We start from the raw sequence: 22,534 nt of genomic DNA on the forward strand, positions 1-22,534 counted from the left end.
TAAGCCATTAGCTGCAGATGGACCCAATCTTGTAATAACAACTGCATTACTAAAAAGAATGAAAGTATTTCATTGATATCATGCCTTTCATGATCTCAGGCTGTTCCAAAGTGTTTTACAGCCAATGAAGTACTTTTGAAATGCAGTCAGTGTTGAAATGTAGCAAATATGGCAGCCAATTTGTGCACAGCAAGCGCCCACAAACAGCAATGTGACTAGATAATCTGTTTTTGTAATATTGATTGAAGGAAAAATATTGACCAGAGTAACTCTCCTGTTGTTCTTCAAAGTAGTGCATGGCATCTTTTACATCCACCTGAGAGGACAGACAGGGCCTTGGTTTAACGTCTCATTAAAAAGATGGCACCTCTGACAGTGCAGCACTCCCTCAGTACTGCAATGGAGTGTCAGCCTAGATTTTTGTGCTCAGGTCCTGGCATAGGACTTGAACCCACAACCTTCAGATGCAAGACTGTTACCAACTGAGCCCTAGCTCACGATGTTGTTTTCATTGAGAAATCAAAGTACAGAGCTAACACCCATAGAGCGGCTTACTCCAAAGTTGGAAAGCGTAAAAAAAAATGAGGTAAATCTGGAAGTAGTAACTAGATGAAAGAAAATTTGGGCCTAAAAAGACAGAAGATTGTAGGAGGAAGGAAAAACTGAAGGAGATAAGAAATTGTACAGATTTGAAATGCTGGGAAAGAATGAGTTAAAGTAGATGAGCAGTGCAGTGCATCTTGCTCTGCTGTAGGGAAGAATAAATTAGCATTTGTGACATAATTGCTATTATTGCTATTTTTTGTCTTTAATCCATCAAGTACAAATTATGAAAATAACATTTTAAGCTAGTTGATACAACTAATGCAACTCCAAAATAAAAAGCTACACTTGGAATTTCCTTTGGGTTTCTCCTCAACTTTGATGAAAGATCAATGGAAACCCCATTTATACATGTATCCATGGTTTCTGCTGAACTTATGGCCACCAATTGGGAGAAACCCCAAGAAATGCCTGGTGAAAGTTTCACAAGTTTGCCAGGACTTCCATTTTTAATGAGGACAAGCTGAGCAGAATACAGCTGCACACTTTCACTCAATTGCAGCCTTTGGCTCATATCCTTGACACAATAGGCTCAGTATCATGTCTGCACTCTAAATAACTTGGAAATGGAGAGGAAGGAGACTACACCAGCTGGCCAACTGCATCTACAAATATTAAATAAAGCAAATTGTGCTGAGGAAGAATGAGGATGTTAAACAATCACATTTTTAAAAATAAAGATATAAGTTCCATAGTTCTTTTAAATGACTGCTCCTGAAAACATATTTATGAAGGCTAATAGCAGATTGAATATAATAGTTGTGCAACTAAACAAACAAAAAAGTTGGCCTCCAACCAAAGAAATGAGATCTTTAAATAGCAACAAGGGTTACAAGAGTAGTTGCAGTAGCACAGTCCAACCCTGCAGGTCTAACATAAGTTAGACATTCCTAAATAGCAATAAAGTGTTTGTTTGACAAACATCAATTTCTGAATTACTTTGAAACAGTGTTGGCAACCCCTGGAAACTTGATCAAAGTAAATTACTGAAGAATATTTTCAGTTTGCTTTGAATTACACTATTCATATAATTGAGATATATTTAAAGCAGATGTTGACCCAAGGCATATTCTGATTTTCAAAGCTAGCCATAAGTCCCCATATTACAAAACAATTCTTATATTTTTCATGTATTTCCACATAAATAAATGCTTTCATTAAGACGTTGGGCTGAATTCCATAAGCCCGTCACTGAAAGTGGCGGCAAGCAAAAAAATGCGGGTTGCACGCCAAAGAGCCGCCACGATTCCAAGCGCGGCGGCTCATTTAAATAGCCAGGGCGGGCCACCACCCTCAATCATGTGGTGGGGGCGGGCAATCCATCTCCAGAAATGGCGTCAGCTGCCTGTGCACAGGTGCTGACGCCCTACCGGGACATTTAAATATTTAAAGTGGCATTGAATTTAAATAAATAAATACATTTCTTTTGCCCCTCTCCCATCCCCCAATATCAATTAAATTCATTATTTGCCCTTTCCCCCCAAAAACACATAACTCCACAATCTGACCTTCCCTACCACCCCCCCAAACTGCACAAACTTTAAACTACAACCCTTCCCACCACCCCCACACCCATGGCGTTCGTTTGACCCCGTTTCCCACCCATTCCCCCACACTGAGAAACTTCCTTCCCCCTTCCCACCAGTGTTGTGCCTCGTTTCTCCAGATGGGGATCTGAAGGCACGGCAGTGCTGGCCGCTGGGGTGAAGATCGCAGCGGGACTTCAGGAGGCGACGGGAGATTCATTCATTCATTCATGTAATTTAATTTATTTAAATATTTAATTGGCGATCCCATCACCAAGCCGGGGGTGGTGGGGGGGTGGCGGGTGCGCCACAAGGCCTCGCTACCGCCAGCAATATCAGGTCGGGCCCTGCTGGCGTCGAGGTCCGTGGCGGGCCTTCATGCACCCCTCCCGCCACGGATCCTGACGTCAAGGCCTCTATAGGATCCATCCCACTATTTTCTGTTGAAGAATCAGATTTTAGCCAGTTCAACATCTCCAATAATCTCACTAATTTTTGTTACCCAAGTAATTTCACCCTGTTACCGAGTCAATGTTATACATCTAACCCTGTTGAGAATAAGGATTTGCAGTAGTTGGGGCGGATACTCAGATGCAGAGATTCTGATGAAGTTAGAGGCAGGATATCATTATCTTTATTTTAAATCCATTTCCTGGAAGGGAAAGATCAGGCATTGGTGGTGGGGAGTGGGTGTTGGGCAGCTGATTGTGGGGCAGGTGGCTTGAGATTGGGGTTGATGGCAGGAGTTGGGGGGTTGATGTTGGAACCTGACAATGGAAAGGGATGAAAAGCTCATGAGTTGGCGGAGGGAGGGTCAATCAATTGTGGGGCAGGTGGCTCTAGATCAGGGTTGGAGGGAAGTTGGCTGATCGTGAAAGCAAGGAGAGGCTTTGAGCTTCAGAAGGTTTGCTTGAGGAAACGGGGGAGTACTCATGCTCCTCCTGGCTCACAAAGAGTGCTTTAAGAAGCACTTGCCTTCTGCAGCCATTTAGCTGCCAGGTTTCTCGAATTCTAGGAAACCCAGCCAGCCACCATTAAATTTAAATCAGGCTCCCAATTGCATTGTGAGAGCCTGATTTAAATATTATAATGAAGAGTTTCGCCTCTCGAAGACAGAACACAGGCATGCCATGCAACCCGCCACCCCATAAAAATGGCGGCAGTTTGGGGTCACATTTTGAAATTTTAAAAGTTCAATGCTCCCCCAATCCTCTTCTTCCCATTGTGGTAGTGGTGGTTGGGGGCATGGTTAATGTTGACCCAACCCCCACAAGTGGTAACACTCTAAACAAATGCAGGTTCACACTTTGTCACATGCCTATGCATAAAGGCTGAGTAAATGAACAGATGTGACTTCTAACTCCACTCTGAGCACCTTTAATCCTAAAAGTTTGATGGCTACTTGGTAAATTGTCTCCTATGGATTGATCTGATATGGTAACTGATGGAGGGGATCAGAGGCAGGAGGACCTATGAGGCTTCCTGACAGACACATTGGTCATTCATTGGAGCTTTGGCGTGAATGTAGCATAGATCTGTTAATAGTTGGTGCCCACGTCTTTTTATTGAAGTTAATAACGTAATTAACATTAAAAAAGGGAAATCTTCCTTCTTCGTGCAAATCCTGATATTACAATCTTCAACAACATTCTGTTTAGTTCTCTGAAACAAGATAACATCATACAATGAGTTTTCTAGCTGAATGCCAAGATCCATGTGAAGGGATTGTGTACATGTGGGCTTTTTCCATGCGTTTCATTTTAGCTTGGTGGACTAATACAATTCTGCATTTCACACTGAGGAAAACCTATTTGTTGCATAATTTTAGCTTATCTGCACAATAATAAATTTAAAATAAAATCACACATTTGACTTACAAGTACACAGATCAATCCCACAAACTGTTCAGGATTAAATCCTATGGGAGGGAAGCTAATGAGATCCAATATTAACATATAGGAACTCAAAACATAATTATTTGCAGTACAAAATATAAATAATATTCATATCCCATGAAATAAATCTAGCCTATCCCTTTAGTACAATACACATTGAAGAATGATATTGAGGGGTTTTCTATCCTAATTTTTCCTCGTAATTCTGGATATTGTCAGATTAACATTCGTCTTGGACTTGATAATTTTTAGTACTTATTATCAAGAACAAGCTAATGAAAAGATAAAGTGTGCAAAATATCAATTATATATTATATTTTTTCACCCCTTGTAGGGTGGAATTTATGTGCTCACATTACTAGACCAATTTGCAGCAGGGACAGCAATCCTCTTTGGGGTATTAATAGAAGCCATTGGAGTATCTTGGTTTTACGGTAAGTTTCACTTCGCTGTTCAGTTTTAAACTACACAAATACAACGTTAAAAGGCTTATGGTAAATTGCTATGTGATTAAATTAATTCTGGTGGTGTTAGACATCTGTTTAACATCTGTACATCTGTAATATCAATGTACACATAACACAAGGACAACAGTGGGCACACTCACACCCTTATTATCCACTGTATGCACAGTAATGATTGTCCATTAACTTTTTATCACTGATAGGGTTTAAATCAAATTTAATAAAATATAAAATACAAACAGAAAATGCTGGAAATACTCACCAGCATTTGTGGAGAAAGAAACAGAGTTAACGGGCTGAGGAACAGAGGTGGACGGGCTTGGAAATCCTCGCGCTCATTGGCATGTTGGTTTTGTGACACCGTTCCTGGTGCTGGCAATGTTCATCAGGGTATGGGGAGGGTGGGACAGTGATCCTGTCCACTCCCTGATTCAGGCCAATTAAATTTATTAGAGGTCATTATGAGCTTGTTGCAGGGGGATGTTAAGATTTTCATGGGGGTGCATAGGTTGCAAGCACTGTCTGGGGCAGATCAGCTGAAGAGAGGTGGATACAGAATTGGGATCCAGTCATGACCAGCCCAGGGTACTGCATATTGTCTTAACCTCTGTGTTAGCTGCTATCATACACAAAGCACTAACCACTCAAGAGGGGATCAGTACCGCGGTAACATGAACACTTTATTTCAGGATGGGTCTGCATGTTCTTCACTGTACAGATACTTCTTAAGACTGCCCCAACCCAGAGGTCACATGGTATGTTACACCACAGCTCTTACACCGCTGGCCTGATAACATAGCCACATCTCTGAAAGGTGTACACTCACAACAACCCCTTTTCCTAAACAGAAACATATGCCCCTCAAGTAGTTAAAGGTTAACTATATACAATTCAACAACAGTAATACTAACTATTTACATGGTACAAAACAGTAATAGAAATATGCGAGTATGTCAATCACGGTAACGTAAGGGTGGTTTAATCAAATGGCCTGATTTAGAAACAGGGTAATCTCTGCCCAGGGCTTCATCTTCGGTCTCATCCGATTTGCCATAGAGTCTTCCATGGATCTAGGATTGTGATCTGTTGTCCTATAATTTTAAATGTTGAAAGCTCACTTGTAGCATGACTATTGTGCACCTCTTTCAACTTTCCCCATCGCTCCAAATGATCGTCCCTAACTTCAAGGTAGATTATTTTCACAGGGGTGTGCTTTGTTTCGGGTGCCTCTGTACTGGGCACAGTCTGAGCTGAAGATGCTGTAGAGTGGGCAGTAACAGGCTGTACTTCTTCGTCAGTCTGTTCTTTAGGTATATGGGAGCCACATGATGGGCAAAAGTTGAAGACAGCTTCTATCTTCTGGCCACAGTCTGGGCAGAATTTAAAGTTCATTCTGAGACCGCGGCCTTCCTTGCACTCACGTGCTTCAGGGCCTTTCCGAGCCGGTGCCTGAGGCCTAAAGGGAGGTGGTGCTTGGTGCTCCCCAATGCCATGTATCATTACCGGACTCAAACCCTCGTACATCTGTAGTCCAGCGATAGCAGGTCCAGTTGTTTGGACGATGTAAAAAAGTTGGGATTTCCAATCCAAATCTTTGTATTTTCATTTAATCTTGGATCCTAAACATGGGATCAGGGACCCATTGGATACAGTTAGTTTGCCATTCATCGGCATCACCATGGCTCACCTTTTAACCATGCCTTTTAAGATGCGTAGAGGTAAAATATTTGCACTGGCGCTCATGCCCACTTTCGCACAGAGCACATGCATGCCCTTTTCTTTTCGGACATAGAACACGAATAGATGCAAATGCTTCCAGTGGAGTGATCAAATCAATGCCTGCGGTTACATTGACAGTGTGAAACAACTGTTACTCCTGACCACATGAACTTGGACTCTCGCCATCACTAGTGTTGCCGTCATCCGCAACCTCGTGGATGTATCGGTTATGATGTGAAGTATGACTGTGAAGCTTGCCAGGACGTAAAGCCTTCTTACGGTCTGCCCGACTGCGGTCAGGACTCTTGCCAGCAGCATTTGTCTTGGCTTTCTGATATTGACGTTTCCAATAACCCCTGACACCACATGTTTTGCAGATATTATTGAATGCTGGGCAACTCCCAGGTGTATGTAAGAGCCCACACCTTTTACATGGTTTCCTGTACTTGGAATTCTTATTCAGTGCAGCAATGGTATACACAGCACACAGGACTTGTAGACTCTGTTGGCCCGCAATGATGAATTCAAATTTTTGAACATCTTTGAGCAAAGCGTTCACTGTATACCCCTTGGGCTTCTCTAAAAGATTCCTCCGGTATATCTCTATTGTTGTGGATGCAATCACCAGCTGGATGATGCGGTCTGCCAGTTCAGTCTCAATGAAGTCACACTCGCAACCCTTAGCTCAACATCAACTGACAAACTGGTCAATGGACTCTGTCGGCTGCTGTTGAAAGGACATGAATTCAAGTTGATGGACCCGAAAATTAAGTTTGGCACAAAGTTGATCCTCTAATGTGGATCAGATATTTGTGGGATCTTTCTGCTCTTCTTCAGTAAGATCAGAAGTGTTCAGGCGATGCAAACCTTCATTGCCAATGGCAATGCATATTTTCACTGCCTGCCTCTGTGGATCCACGACTGCTAAGTCGTCAAAACATAGCTCGACTCTTAGTTTGAAGAGCTGAAATTCTGATATCAGGTCAGATACTTTCCAGTTGATGGTAGGGAACTTTGCTGTTGTACCTGTAATCACTCCCTGCCGTTACTCTTAAAAGAAATCTCCTGCTGTACAGACAAACAGGAATAACTGCCTGCAGTTCTATACTTGTGGACAGGCTTAGTGCTGTCTCCTACTATAGTAACTGGCTGCAGTTCCACTTGTGAACAAGCTTGGAGAGTGTGACGCTGTCTTCTGCTATAGTAAGTGGCTGCAGTTCCACTTGGAGGATGTGGCGCTGTTGCCCGATTCGCACACTTTTGTTAGGCCCCGAACACAAGCAATTAAACCAGGAAAGGACTCTGCAATGGCACCCAGCCACAGCTTTTGTTACTTTTGGATGGGTCAGAATGGGCTTTAGATGGTGCAAACTTTTTTTAAATATTCATTCATGGGATGTGGGCGTCGCTGGCTAGGCTAACATTTATTGCCCATCCCTAATTGCCCTTGAGAAGGTGGTGGTGAGCTGCCTTCTTGAACTGCTACAGTCCATGTGAGGTAGGTACACCCACAGTGCTGCTAGGAAGGAGGTTCTAGGATTATGACCCAGCGACAGTGAAGGAACGGCGATATAGTTCCAAGTCAGGATGGTGTGTGACTTGGAAGGGAACTTGCAGGTGGTGGTGTTCCCATGCATCTGTTGCCCTTGTCCTTTTAGTTGGTAGAGATCGCGGTTTGGAAGATGCTGTCTAAGGAGCCTTGGTACGTTGCTGTAGTGCATCTTGTAGATGGTACACACTGCTGCCACTGTGCATCGGTGGTGGAGGGAGTGAATGTTTGTCGATTGGGTGCCAATCAAGCAGGCTGCTTTGTCCTGGATGGTGTCGAACTTCTTGAGTGTTGTTGGAGCTGCACCCATCTAGGCAAGTGGAGAGTGTTCCATCACACTCCTGACTTGTGCCTTGTAGATGGTGGACAGGCTTTGGGGAGTCAGGAGATGAGTTACTGACCGCAGGATTCCTAGCCTCTGACCTGCTCTTGTATCCATGGTATTTATATGGTTACTTCAGTTCAGTTTCTGGTCAATGGTAGCCCCTAGGGTGTTGATAGTGGGGGATTCAGCGATCATAATGCCATTGAATGTCATGGGGAGATGGTTAGATTCTCGCTTGTTGGAGATGGTCATTGCCAGGCACTTGTGTGGCGTAAATGTTACTTGCCACTTATCAGTCCAAGCCTGGATATTGTCCAGGTCTTGCTGCATTCTAACTGGACTGCTTCAGTATCTGAGGAGTCGCGAATGATGCTGAACATTGTGCAATCATCAGTGAACATCCCCATTTCTGACCGTATGATTGAAGGAAGGCCATTGATGAAGCAGCTGAAGATGGTTGGGCTTAGGACACTACCCTGAGGAACACCTGCAGTGATATTCTGGAGCTCAGATGACTGACCTCCAACAAGCGCAACCATTTTCCTTTGCGTTAGGTATGACACCAACCAGCAGAGAGTTTTCCCCCTGATTCCCATTGACTCCAGTTTTGCTAGGGCTCCTTGATGCCATACTCAGTCAAATGCTGCCTTGATGTCAAGGGCAGTCACTCTCACCTCACCTCTTGAGCTCAGCTCTTTTGTCCATGTTTGAACCATGGCTGTGATGAGGCCAGGAGCTGAGTGGAACCCAAACTGAGCATCACTGAGCAGGTTATTGCTAAGCAAGTACTGCTTGATGGCACTGTTGATGACACCTTCCATCACTTTACTGATGATTGGGAGTAGACTGATGGGGCAGTAATTGGGTTGGTTGGAATTGCCCTGCTTTTTGTGTACAGGACATACCTGGGCAATTTTCCACATTGCCGGGTAGATGCCAGTGTTGTAGCTGTACTGGAACAGCTTGGTTAGGGGCGCGGTAAGTTCTAGAGCACAGGTCTTCAGTACTATTGCCGGAATGTTGTCAGGGCCCATAGCTTTTGCAGCATCCAGTGCCTTCAGTTGTTTCTTGATATCATGCCGAATGAATCAAATTGGCTGAAGTCTGGCATCTGTGATGCTGGGGCTTCAGGAAGAGGCTGAGATGGATCATCCACTCGGCACTTCTGGCTGAAGATTGTTGCAAACGCTTCTGCTACTTGGACAGTGTGATCCTAGACTGATCTGCTTCTTCTTTTGACCACCAGTTCGGCAATTTTAAATTGAGGTACTCACAGTTTTAAAGAGACTTTGCCTTTTTGTGCATGTGGCTCTTCCTGACTATGGGCTAGTTCCTCTCCACGACCTTGCGCTGAAGTAGAGCACTACGATCCTGATCTTCTGTTCCAAATTTCAACTTTAAATTATTAAAATTCTGCAGCATGGTCCAGTCTTCAAATGCGCAGCAGTGCCACCATGTTCCGTGTTGTCTTAACCTCAGTGTTCGCTGCTACTATACACAAAGCACTGAGCACTCAAGATGGGATCAGTAATGCAGGAACATGGACTCTTTATTTAAGGATGGGTCTGTATGTACAGACAGGTCTTCACTGCACAGGTACTACTTAAGACTGCCTCCAACCCAGAGGTCACATGGTGTGTTACATCACAGCTCTTATAATGCTGGCCTGATAACATAGCTAGACCTCTTAAAGATGTACACACACAACACAGGGAATTACCACGGCCCCATAAAAGGGTCAGTGGCATAGAGGGGGACTTGGCCTTTGGGAAACAGGTGCCCTTGGCGCTGGCACGGAGAGTGGGCAGTCAGCGCTCGGGCAGTGCATCAGGTTGTCACCCTCCTGGCATTGTGTGGGCAGAAGGGGGTGGGCAAGGCTGCCAATCATAATAGCATGACCACCTATTGGATGTCCACAAGGAAGACAGAAGCTGGCAATGGGGGCATGACTTTGGACCCAGTGGTGATAAGGAGCAATACCCTTCGCAGGAAGGGCAGAACTCTGAACAGCAGGAGGGCATGGGAGAGGAAAGAGGGGCAGGAAGGCAACAGAGGCCATACCCTCAACACAGGATCTACTACTGAATATGGAACGACCTGTAGATGACTGAGACACAGTGTTTCAGGGGACTGTGACTTTCCAGGCAGACGTCTGTGCCCTCATTGATGAAGACCTCGCACCTCGCATCACTGGCCACCATGCCCTGCTGGTAGCCACCACAGTCACTGTGGCCTTAAACTTCTTTGCTTCTGGCTCCTTCCAAGGATTAGCTGCAGACTTTACTGACATCTCGTAAACGGTTGCCCACCACTGCATCTCGCAGGTCACTGATACCCTCTCTGCCAGTGTTGGACAATACATTCCTTTCACAACAGACAGGGCTGCACAGGCACAGTGGCCATCCGGTTTCGGTGCCATTGCTGGATTCCCCCAGGTGCAGGGCATCATTGATTGCACCCATGTGGCCATCAAGGCACCCAGTGACCGCCCAATCAGATTCATCAACAGGAAGGACTTCCATTCTCTCAATGTTCAACTTGTCTGCGACCACAAAAAGAACTTCTTGCATATGTGCGCTCACTTTCCTGACAGCTGCCATGACTCCGTCATCGTTTGCCAGTCCACGCTGCCCCAGATCTTCACTTCAACCCCCAAGTCTGTGGATGAATCGAACGGAGCAAGGGATATCCCTTGAAAAATGGCTACTCACCCCTCTATGGGAGCCCCAGACAGAGGCACAGAGACGATACGACCAAAACCACCTACTCACTAGGACAGCCATTGAGCAGGCCATTGGGCTTCTCAAGATGCACTTCCGGTACCTGGACTGGTCAAGTGGTGCCCTACAGTACCCTCCTACAGGGGTCTTGGTCATTGTGGTGGCCTGATGCATTTTCCATAAAATGGTCCTCCAGAGAGCTGTGGATGTTGAGGACGGTGAGAGCCTGGAATGAGACAGCTCATCAGGAGAAGGGCAGAAGTAAGAGGTGAGAGAGGAGGAGTAGATGCTGAACAGAGAGGTGCCCCGATTCCCAAGAGAGATAGCTGGGCACAGCTCGGGGCACAAAGGGCTTTCCAGGATGCCATGAATGTCAGGGATCAATTGATTCAGGAACATTTCAACTGAATCCGTCTGACCCAGGATGAAGGGCATGGCATGGAAGTAAGTCTGAGTTCCTGTGCAAACTCATCCATGCAAGACACAGCCTGAAACATCTAATCACTTATCGCCAATGAAGGAAGCACACCTGCCCAGCGGCTTTGCCCTCACTGTGGAAAAACCCGTAATCGCCTTCACCACCTCATACCACTTTTCCTGTCACGCCAGCAATGAGTCCCAGATGTGTGGCTTAAAGTGTCATCATTTATATTGTGCAAAGGAAGGAAAACAGTTGACAGAGACAGTAAGAACATTCCCATTGACCCACTTAGTGCTCCACACAATGGAGTGGCCTCTGCGCTCGGCCACTCCTATGCAGTGTTCCCTTTGTGGCCTCGGAGGAGGTGGAAACATCCTGCTCACTTGCCTCGGCTTGCAGCTGAAATACATGTGGCAGTCATCCTCATCATGGAGGTGCCCATGGGGGTATCTCCAGAGGCTGTTGCACCTGCAGCATTGCAGGGGCAGCCACTTTCACTTGCCTCTGCTGCACTGATAGTTCCTCAGTCAGAGAAGCTAAGGAGGCTGAGGATGATGAGAGTGCCCTTTGAGGGGTGGCACCCTCATCCTCCTCTGTGACATCCTCAGCCCTTGCGGGCGCTCTGGATGCCTGGAGAAAGGCACCAGCTGGGGCGCAACAGGCATTCCCTCCAAAGATCTCTGCGCCATCAGATCACTGACCACTCCAGCTACCCAGCATCTCATGTGGATGTCAGTGCGCAGTTCCTGCATGCACTCTGAGTGAAGCTGCATATGGCTCTCCAAGAGGTTGACCACTCTCTTAATGGAAGAGCCCTGAGCCACTGTGGCGAACATGAGCTTGCTGGGCTCCTCCATCCTCTGCCCAAGACCCCGCACTGCCTCAGGGAACTCTGACATGCAGGAGCACACCTTCTGCTGCTGTTCAAGGTGGAACCTCCTTTCTTGTGACTCCTGAGACCCTGCATCCGTACCCAGTTGAGAAAGGCTGTGTATCTCCTCCCTCCTCCAAGGGGAACTGCCCACAGCTGCCTCTGCCTCTGGCACCTCCTCCTACGCACTAGTGCCGTGATCCTCACCTAGTGCCACATTAACTAACTGCACACGAGGACCCACCGAGGTGAGAGTATCTGCACTTGTGAACGGTGTGCTGGTAAGATGTGACGGTGCTTCTTCATCAGCTTCCTGCTCCATTGGGCCCGTGGAGCGAGAGGGAGAGGGTTCCCTAGGTTGGACATCTGCACTTGTGGGAGACACAAGAAGAGATGATGAGAGCTAACTTAGGAGAGTAGAAGCCTGTGCAATGCTGAGGCTGCCCAATGCTATTCAATGCATGATACACTATCGGATGGGGTGGAGTGCATTGTACCCCTCCACCCCACCCCCCCCCCACTCCAATGACCACATTGCCCTGCATAATCACCAGCTCCCAGCTCCACCATCTTACCAGGGCCGACTTCCTCCTTGTCCACTATCCTGGCTATCTCCAGCTCTACCTCCTCCTTTGGAGTGATGTTGTGGACGAATGGCACCCCTCCTCCTGTCTGGGCTCTCTCTCGGGCATTATGTGCCTGTTTCTCCTGAAAGGACAAAAGAAAGTGATAAGACGTTGCTGTACTCTGTGGCCAATGTCATGTGCCCCTATTCATTACCTGCTGCCTGTCTCTGTGGTGACAGGTCCTCAGCAGCACTATGGCTTTGAACCATTCTGAGGGGTGAGTAAGTGGCCTTGGTACGCATCCCTCCCATGTTCAGCAGAAGCATGTGTCCTGAGGCTCCTCAGTGGTGTGTCTGCTGGAGAGTTAATACACAGAGGCCTGACCCTAGGGTTAGGGGTAGCACTCACCTTGCGAGAGCATATGAGGTCCTTGAACCTCTTCTGACACTGGATCCAGGTCCTTCTCACCACGCTTCTGCTGCTCACTATGGCTGTCATGTCCACCCATGCCTCCTTGGTCTGGATGGGTGGCTTCCTCTGGCTACCCTCTGGAGAGAGGACGTCCATCCTCTTCCTCACACACATCCTGGCCCGCATTCGAGAACCAAGGCACAGCCCTGCTCCAGGTGCCAGGCCTCTGGCTTTCCCGAGACATCTGATTCAACTCTAGTGCTGTCCGAGGCTTTGACAGACTTTGCAGCTTTCTTCCTTTTGTCAGATGGCAACTCAGTAATGGCTGCTGTGGTGAATTTAGATTGGGCCTGCAGTACCTGTGACCTGCTTCTGTTTGCAAACACCCCCTCCCCCGCCCCCCACGACCCCGACCTCCAATTGGACAGCAAACCTGTCTCCATATCAATTAAGGGGTCGCCCCTTGAAAATTGTGACGCAAATTTGTTTCCCACCAGAGGCGGGAACGGGATCCGGAAGCAATCCCAAACTCTGTTTCCCGTCCCCAATGTAAAAATTCAGCCCAACATTTCAAGTCTGTGAATTGTCATTAGATTTTCAGCATCCACAGTGTTTTGCATTTGTATTAGTGTTGTTAAAGTATAAATTCAGGTTAAGTTTTCTCGTGCAATATGCATTTTTAATGTATTAACACAATGATTGTTTGAAAGATGCACACATTTTGCCCAACACCCCTATGCTATTATTGAGTCGTTATGCCCTAGATGGTAACTATGGTAGAAGGGTTTTGAATTGCCAACCAAATGTTCACTTTGAATGGCATTTAACCTTTCTATCCTCATTGGATGAGTTTGGCAAGTTTTCAACTTTACTGTTGGTTGTGGCACTGGATAACAGCAACAGGAATATGATGCTCTCTTACAGTCCTTTAACTTTAACTAACAAGGCAAGACTGCTGGGGAAGGGAAGAAGCACTGGTCTAGCAATGGACCTACCATAAGCACACTACTTCTTAGACTACCATGACATTGTTGTCACAACACCCATAGAAAAGCCTGCAATCACACATTCCCACACTGGCAGGGTGTAAGTTCGACTATAGTATCTGCTGAATAAAACAAAACTGTAGAAAATGATGAGATAGTCTTGTTTCCCAGTAAAATCTAACCATTTTCATCTATGAAAGGAGTGTAAACATTTTTCCATGGCCTTGCAGTAATACAGAGGAGACAAAGATTTTCTCTCCACCATCCAACGAGATAGAATTCAGCTTGTTCATATTTCCATTCCCCCCCCTCCCCCCCCCCCCACCCCTTCAAATGATAAAGGATGCAATTATACTCCAGAATCAGAGGGCACAAAACCACGCTTTGCTGTAAAATGAAGCTTTCTATTGATCATTACTTTCTGAATTTCTAATATCTGGATAGCAAGGTTGTTGTAGGTGTTGATTTCTGTGTGAAGAGAGGATACTAAGTAGAGAAGGTAGCCTTTCTACTATTATGCATTGTAATTATTATTAGCTGTGATAAGCTGATTAAACCATCAAATCAAACCATATAACTAAGTCAGAAATTAATAATCTTGATCACTGAACAGTGAGAGGGTTCAGAATTATAATTTTTCAATACTGAAGACTGTAGAATTTCATATAATTCACAATATGCTTACACCTCTGTAAGAATGTTGTGTTGAACAAAGATCAAAAGTAAAGCCTGTATTCTTTAACTGAGTGATTTTGGTAACCAGAATTTGTGTTGAGTATTAACTGGCCTATCTTGAGGTGGGAGAACTAGTCTTCCTGGTTTCTGTAAAAATTGTTTTTCTCACTGTTGGTCTTTTTACACAAAATGCTCACACTTCTTAATACTACCTATATTAGTTGTGAAAAATTATGTATTTTTTATCTTCTTAGCAGCATATTGATGGCTTTTGGAATGAAAAAGGTGGTTCATGATTTGGTACAGGTTGAAAACAATGCAGTAATACATCATCCATAAATCCAATACATATTGCCAAAATTAGAGACTTCACAGCAGGGCATTATCATCCATTTCTATAATTATTCTGATGCTCTTAAATGAATTATGAGTGTCTTGATTATTATTAATATCTATGCTTTTCCTTTTGGTTTTCTAATCAAGTCTGATTTTGTTAACTACCGTTTATTAAAATGGCTTGACCATTGATATAATTAGACCAATGTTTATCATAATATTCCTCAAATCTCAACATCAGTTTCCATATGCCAGTAAGATTATGGTATTTGTAGCCATGTAGTTGCCTCCAATTCCCAAACTGTCTGATATGTACCAGGGCCACTTGAGGCTGTTGGTTAATGTTTCAAGTGACAAAAGATGACTTGATGTTTGGAAGATGCTACTCTAGTACAGCCCTTAGCTTTAATTAAAGTCTGCTGATAATGTGATCTGGCATTTTGTCCTCTGCCTCTTGCCTGAGAAAAGATTCCAGTCATCCAAATGACCCAATGGGATCATTATCAAAACCTTCAAGGCATACATGATATTTAAGGAATGTGAATGTTGTTGAGATATTTGGAGTTAAGCCCAATCACAAAAGTCATGTAATTGTACTGTGGTGGCATGAAAAAAATGCCGCCACATGACAATTACAAGTGTAAATATTACCTTTTGCAGATCTGAACAAATCTGTGGAAAATAATCAGAATGGCTTCATCATGCTTTAACAGAAGATTGCACATTCTGCAGCCTATTCCAAAGTTAAAATTTATTATAGTCATTAATGCATGTTTAAAACAGTCAATAACTGTGAACATTCATTAACTTGGTCTTTGTAACATAGAAACAAATGATTAACTGTATTCTCAGCTTTCTTTGAAAACAAGCTTACGCTCCATAAAGTTCAAATATATATTTATATTCATCAAGATATTCATAATGTTTATATGTATGTTCCAAGTTATTTGAGGTAAAATCTTAGTCCTGACAGTTTTAAAACAAACTATTGGGAAGAATTAATAGTATTCTATTTCACCTAAATGGTAACTAAATTTCCAATGAAAACACTGAACAAATGGAGTTTCTAGCTTGTTTTGAGTTCAACTTAAAAGCAGCTCACTAGTTCAGCGGTCAATAAAAATTCACCCAAACACTCAGAAAAAATATTAACAGTTCAATCTGCTTACATTTTCTCTCATCCAAGCACATGCACTTAAAGATTCATAACCGCGCACAGCATTTATATTCGTCGAATTATTCTTCCATCCTACTTATTTAAAAATGTTAATAACTGGGAAAAGAACAGTTTAATTTCCATGTATTATGCCTTATTGCTGAGTAACTTTATTGGAGTTTTGCCTCAAGTTTGTCTGCTTTTCACATTTTCAAATGTACTGTAGTTTGTGAGATTTTTTAAAATTCATTTGTGGGATGTGGGCGCCGCTGGCTAGGCCAGCATTTATTGCCCTTCCCTAATTACCCTTAAACTGAGTGGTTTGCTAGGCCATTTCAGAGGGCATTTAAGAGTCAACCATATTGCTTTGGGTCTGGAGTCACATGCAGGCCAGACTAGGTAAGGACAGCAGATTTCCTTCCCTAAAGGACATTAGTGAAGTAGATGGGTTTTTACAACAATCGACAACCACCATTAGACTAGCTTTTAATTCCAGATTTATTAATTGAATTCAAGAATGGGAATGGTGTGTATATAACTACTGTAACACTTGTACATTAACTAATGTTCAATAAAGCAGTGGTTCAAAGAGAACTGTAGCAATTAGTCCAATCTTCATTTTGGGTCCAGCATCTAGATTTTCACCTGTAGTTGTGAAATCAGAATTTTGTAGCTGCAGTTCTTAAAAGATTTAATATATCAGAAAAGGCATGGATCCTTTCCGCAAAAGTGAAAGTTAATTTTCTGTGCAAGGGGGTAGAGATTGTGAGCTCAATACAGTTTTATAGCTGCTCCAATAGGATGTTGTTACAGATTTAGGAATGACCACAGTTAACAGCTCATACTCATTGGTAAGCTAAATATTTGAAACATTGTTCAACCATAGCTAGTTTTCTCTCACTGAATACTCCCTACATCGATATGTAGCTTTTCCACCCACTCCTCCAGCATGATTTATTTATAGGACTGTCATATGTTAATTAGTACATGTATTGTCTAGCATAGTATGAGTAGAAGGAAGGATGAAAAAGAAAAGATGTAGTGGTATTTTTCAAAGAACTGACCACTGCTTGAAAAGGTACCTTCATTCCTGTGAAGATTTCATGTCACTAGCGATATGGATTTATTTCATTTTCATTTGTGTTAACCACACGAATGACTCAATTTTTCTGGCCCATATCTAACCCTCAGGGCTTAGGTGGATCTATTCCAACTTTGCTGTTAAAACTTTGAATCAAGTTTCTTTTTACAGAATCAGACCTACTATGTAGATTTGGGTGTGTTGTGGAAAGGACTGGGAACAAAATTAACAATCGGACTTTTATGATGTTGGCATCTGCTTGTGCTTAATTTAGTTTACACAGTCTCTCCTATAGGCCAACTTACAGAAATAATAAAGATAAATTTCAAATGCTCATCCAAACTATGATTCATTAGATTAATTCACATATGTCATTATTCCTGTCACATCACCACGTTTGCAGCAGCAGGCTTTTTTATTCTTTCATCGGATGTGGTTGTCACTGGCAAGGTCAGCATTTTTTACCCGTCCCTAACTGCCCTTGACAACTGGATGGCTTGCTGGGCCATTTCAGAGGGCAGTTAAGAATTAAACACATTGCTGTTGGTCTGGAATCACCTGTAGGCCAGGCGAGATAAGGACAGCAGATTTCCATCCCTAAAGGGCATTAGTGAACCAGATGGGTTTTTAACAACAATCAATGATAGTTTCATGGCACCATTACTCAGACTAAGGGGGGAATTTTATCCTGGCGACGGGGGTCTCAGTGTCCGGAGAAACTGATGCAGAGATCCCCGTGTCGCCTCTTCTCCAGAAGGCCCACTGAATTTAGTGCCAATCAGGCACTTAACTGAACAGCAGCGGGCCTTTCATCGGATGTAGGACCCTGTCACCAGAAGACCTGCCCTTGCAAAGCTGCCAGCCAATCAGAGGCCGGCAGCTGCAGCGCCACTGCGGAGGCGGTGGCTGCTGCTACAAGTGTACCTGCTGGAGGAGCATCCCTGGAGCCAGGCCTCAGGTAGGTCAGGGCGGAAGGGGTCTCGCGGAGTGGGGGTTCGGCAGCAAGGGCAGGGGGGTGGCTCTCAGTGAGGCCCCTCCACTCCTTCCCAATGCTGGGTCCCTCGATCAGACACTATGTGCCTTTTAACGGGGGAACTGCACCTCCACTGGAGCCAGGAAGCAGCCCGCATGGTTTTCCTTGCTGTGCTTTCCATGCGGCAACAGGGCCACCCGTCGCACGGCTAATTGCGCCCGTAATTGGTGGTGGGGCGAGAAGGCCGTTCACAGGCCTTCTCACCCCGAGCTAAATTTTGGCAGAGGTAGGAGGGAACTCGCACCGCCACCATCCCACCTGGCTTTATGCTCTCACCGTCTCTAAACCTGCTGCAGGGGAGAGCATAAATTCCACCTCCCAGCTTTCATTTTTTTAAATTAATGAATTGAATTTTAATTCCACCAGCTGCAGTGGTGGGATTACAAACATACGAATTAAGAGCAGGAGTAGGCCATTTGACCCCTCCAACCTGCTCCGCCTTTCAATATGTTCATGGCTGAACTGATTACTCCACATTTCCACCTACCCCCGATAACCTTCCACCCCCTTGCTTATCAAGAATCTATCTACCTCTGCCTTAAAAATATTCAAAGACTCTGCTTCCACTGCCTTTTGAGGAAGAGAATTCCAAAGATTCACGACCGTCTGAGAGAAGAAATTTCTCCTCATCTCTATCTTAATTTGAACCCATGTCCCCAGGGCATTAGCCTGGGACTCCAGATTACTAGTCTAGTGACATTACCACTATCCCACTGTATCCCTTGCAAAAATTAAATTGACATAGAACGTATCAGTACTAAACTGAGATAAATCCCCTTGTGTTGAATGACCAAAATTGTATATACCTTCTACTCAGGAAGTTAATTTTACCTCAGCCAGCTTTCACAAAATAGAACAAAAGGGAAAAATTACACCATAATTAGGAAATGTAGTTCTTGAAATTTCGTAAAATTCATTGGATGCCGAGTTGGTATCAGGTCACACAAATATTAACCTGAGTTCAAATCCAACTCAAAGTGATGCTAGCTATAAGGGTCCCATGTGTAAAACGTTTGTACAATTATGGTTCAGGTCCTAGTGGATGTGACTAAAACATAAAATTCCATATAATTTAACACCAATTGGCAATTGGAGATTCCACAGGATGGTGGGAAATGGAAAACTGTCATACTGACAGGCTCAGAGATGCCCTTTTGAGCTTTAGGCTGTGGCAAATTGGTGGGCAGAAGAGGGAGAACTTTATTCTGCATCTAATCTTTCGAAATGTAGCGTAGGAGAGCTTGATCGTGATCCTGGGTAGTCACTTGAATGTGTCCCATTGTGTCCAACTTTAACAATCCTCGGCATGAGCACAAAATCCCATTTTAAAAAAATGATTTTGTTACTAGAACTGAGGGAACAATCTTCATTTAATTCAAATACTTCATTCTTGTGGGGGTTGGGAGGGGGGGGGGGGGTGGGTGGTGGTGTCAGAGTTTGGACTTTATACAACAGTGTAAAATGGGCCAGAAACCCATGTTACATCTCAACTAATTTTTATTTTTATTGACATTGACACAAAAGATGGACACCGCTAAAGTTGGAACTGAGTTGGGTGGGAAGGAATAGACAGTGGAATAATGGTAGAAGTTGTACCTGTGATGAGAAATGTCTCAAAGGATGGGTAAGGTGAAGTAGGCCTTGGAATTGCAATATGAGATATTCTATATGGAGTATGGGGGCTGATAATACATTTTGATGAAAACCTTGAGATCTCTGCAATGGGGCCAAGTAGCTGACTTTGCACTACAATGCAAGGTCAGTCAATTTTAAATATTTTTACAGGGCTTAGTGCTTAACACATTGGGTATTAGGAGTGCCAGGTGTCCAGGGCAAGATTATTGAGCACCTGGAGGAGGGCTGCTGGCTGCCATTAAAACTCAGTCAATTTATGCAAGACAACTATGATTGGAGCAAAATTATCCAATATGTAAAATGGCCTTTGAAAGCCAAGAAAAGGGAGATTTAGCAATGAACAGTGATTTTATCAGAAGGAACTTAACACTCAACAGGCATTTCTTGTTGTTCTCCCTTGGTGTGCCCTCTGGAAACATGTGCTAAGCACCTGGAGAACTTTGTTGGACAGTCCAGCAATACAATGGGGCTTTGCCCTAAATAAAATAAAATCTGATGTCTGAATGTGCAAGTTGAACATGCAGAATGCATTTGGAACCCACATGCTCTACACAGTACATAGGGACTGAGCAGATCTCCTTGTTCCTCGCTGTGTTGTTTGGGAACTGAATAGGTCTCATTGTCCTGTACTGTGCTGATTGGGTGCTGACTAGGTCTCATTGTTCTACCCTGTGCTGATTGGTTGCTGAGTAGGTCTCATTGTTCCACACTGTGCTGATTGGCTGTTGTTCTTCACTGTGTTGTTTGGGTACCGAATAGGTCTCATTGTCCCATACTGTGCTGATTGGGTGCTGACTAGGTCTTCGTGTCCAATACTGTGCTGATTGGGTGTTGAGTAGGTCTCATTATTCTACACTGTGCTGATTGGTTGCTGAGTAGTTCTCATTGTTCCACACTGTGCTGATTGGCTGTTTTGTAGGCCCTCATTGAACTTAAGGCATCCCTGACTGTATAGTTTAAATTAAATAGGTTGTGACCTCAGTTAAAATAGCATTGAGTGGAATTTCAGATGAAAGCATTAAATGTTTGGAGGCTCACAATTTTGAGTTACAGTATATTCCATTTCATCAAATACTCTGTTCAAATTGATAGTTTTGTGAAAGTCAACACTTGTTATTAATTGCTGGAGAATTTTGTTTTCTGTGGCTTGTCTTAATAAGGAAAAATTAATCTAACTGAAACATTTTAAAGTTCATATGCACAGAACCAGCTGAAGCAACAGATTAAGGCCTGTATTCTCAGTCTGACAAATGATAATCCAGTCCCTGGTCTTATTAAATACCAATTTATCATTCAGGATTCATTATTAGTCCAGCCAATGTAAATATCATAAATCTTACTGCTTTACGAACTGTTACCATTCCATTGTAAATAAGGCACCTTTTAAAATACTTTTCTCAATTTGAGGACCATATTGATAAATTGCTATACTGCCAAATATAAGACTGTAAATTATACTCCATAAGTTATAAAGAAAAATATTGAAATCCTCTTTTATAGAAAAATGGTATCTAATAAATTGAGTTTATAAAACTTGATTAGAGACCAACTGACTGTGGTGCTGATAACATAAAGGCCTATTCAAAGGCTTACTAAGCCTCCCATATGCCAGGCAGGAAATGCACGCACATTTCCAGCCAGTGGTACACCACCAACCATACTGGTGTAGATAAAAAAGACATCCTGGGCCCATGCCTGACGCAGGTGTTAGTATACAATTCTTACATTAACAAGGGGCCAAACTCCAGACTGAGATCCTCAGTTTCGGATGGGTTTGTCCTGAGGCAGCTGGTGCTAGTAAAACCAAACCTTGGGACCACCTGCTAACTACTAGGTAAGTTTGTCGAATTTACTTAACTGAATAGGTCCAATATAATCCCATTCAGAATAAGAACGAATTTAAATAATTTCATTATAATTTAACAACTATTTTTCTTCTCAGGCCTGCAACTCTGAGAGTCAGATCGGAACCACTATAGTAGCTTGCTTTAGTTGCATTTAAAATTGGATTGCTTATTTGATTGTATAGTTCATTCCTTCTAAATGTCTGCTTTATGAAGTCTTGGATTAAATTGGATTAAAGTCTTATTGAATGGCAGATACTTTTAAAGAATTTGCATTAATAGATTTTTCACTACCTGAATTTCATATTTGTGGATTCGATATTTCTTGCATTTTTGTAAACTAAAGTTTGTGGTACATTTGTGATAAATTAATGTGCATTAGACTTAACCAGTTGAATTAATTTAATTGTATTGCATAACTAATTCAGAAGAGAAAATCTTGCTTTAATGAGGAACTAATGGGATTGTGCACAGCTGCGTTGTTTATTTTAATGGCTTAGTTACGCTGTTGTTTCTGCTCCTTCACATCAATGCAAAAACTGCAGTGTAATTGCTGCATCTAAAGCTGCTACTTTTTGTATGTAACTGGCGAATGAACTCCTCAAACTAATCGCACATTAACTGTTGACAAGTGGTGGGAAGCCCAGAGAAGACAGTCTGACAAAGCTTTGGCTTTGCATCTACTGCACTATAACCGCAATTGGTGAAAAGCAAACAT

At 43.5% G+C, this 22,534-nt stretch overlaps 1 protein-coding gene across 1 annotated transcript in view; it reads left to right on the plus strand.

Annotated features, from left to right (window-relative positions):
• slc6a2 (solute carrier family 6 member 2) overlaps nt 1-22,534 on the plus strand; it is a 164,089-nt gene that overhangs the window by 130,190 nt on the left and 11,365 nt on the right. Inside the window, exon 10 of the mRNA XM_068049478.1 lies at nt 4,359-4,458. Within this exon, the coding sequence (XP_067905579.1) occupies nt 4,359-4,458 (100 nt within the window). The remainder of the gene's footprint in view (nt 1-4,358; nt 4,459-22,534) is intronic.

Source organism: Heterodontus francisci, chromosome 17, assembly GCF_036365525.1.
Source record: "Heterodontus francisci isolate sHetFra1 chromosome 17, sHetFra1.hap1, whole genome shotgun sequence".
Lineage (NCBI taxonomy): Eukaryota > Metazoa > Chordata > Chondrichthyes > Heterodontiformes > Heterodontidae > Heterodontus > Heterodontus francisci.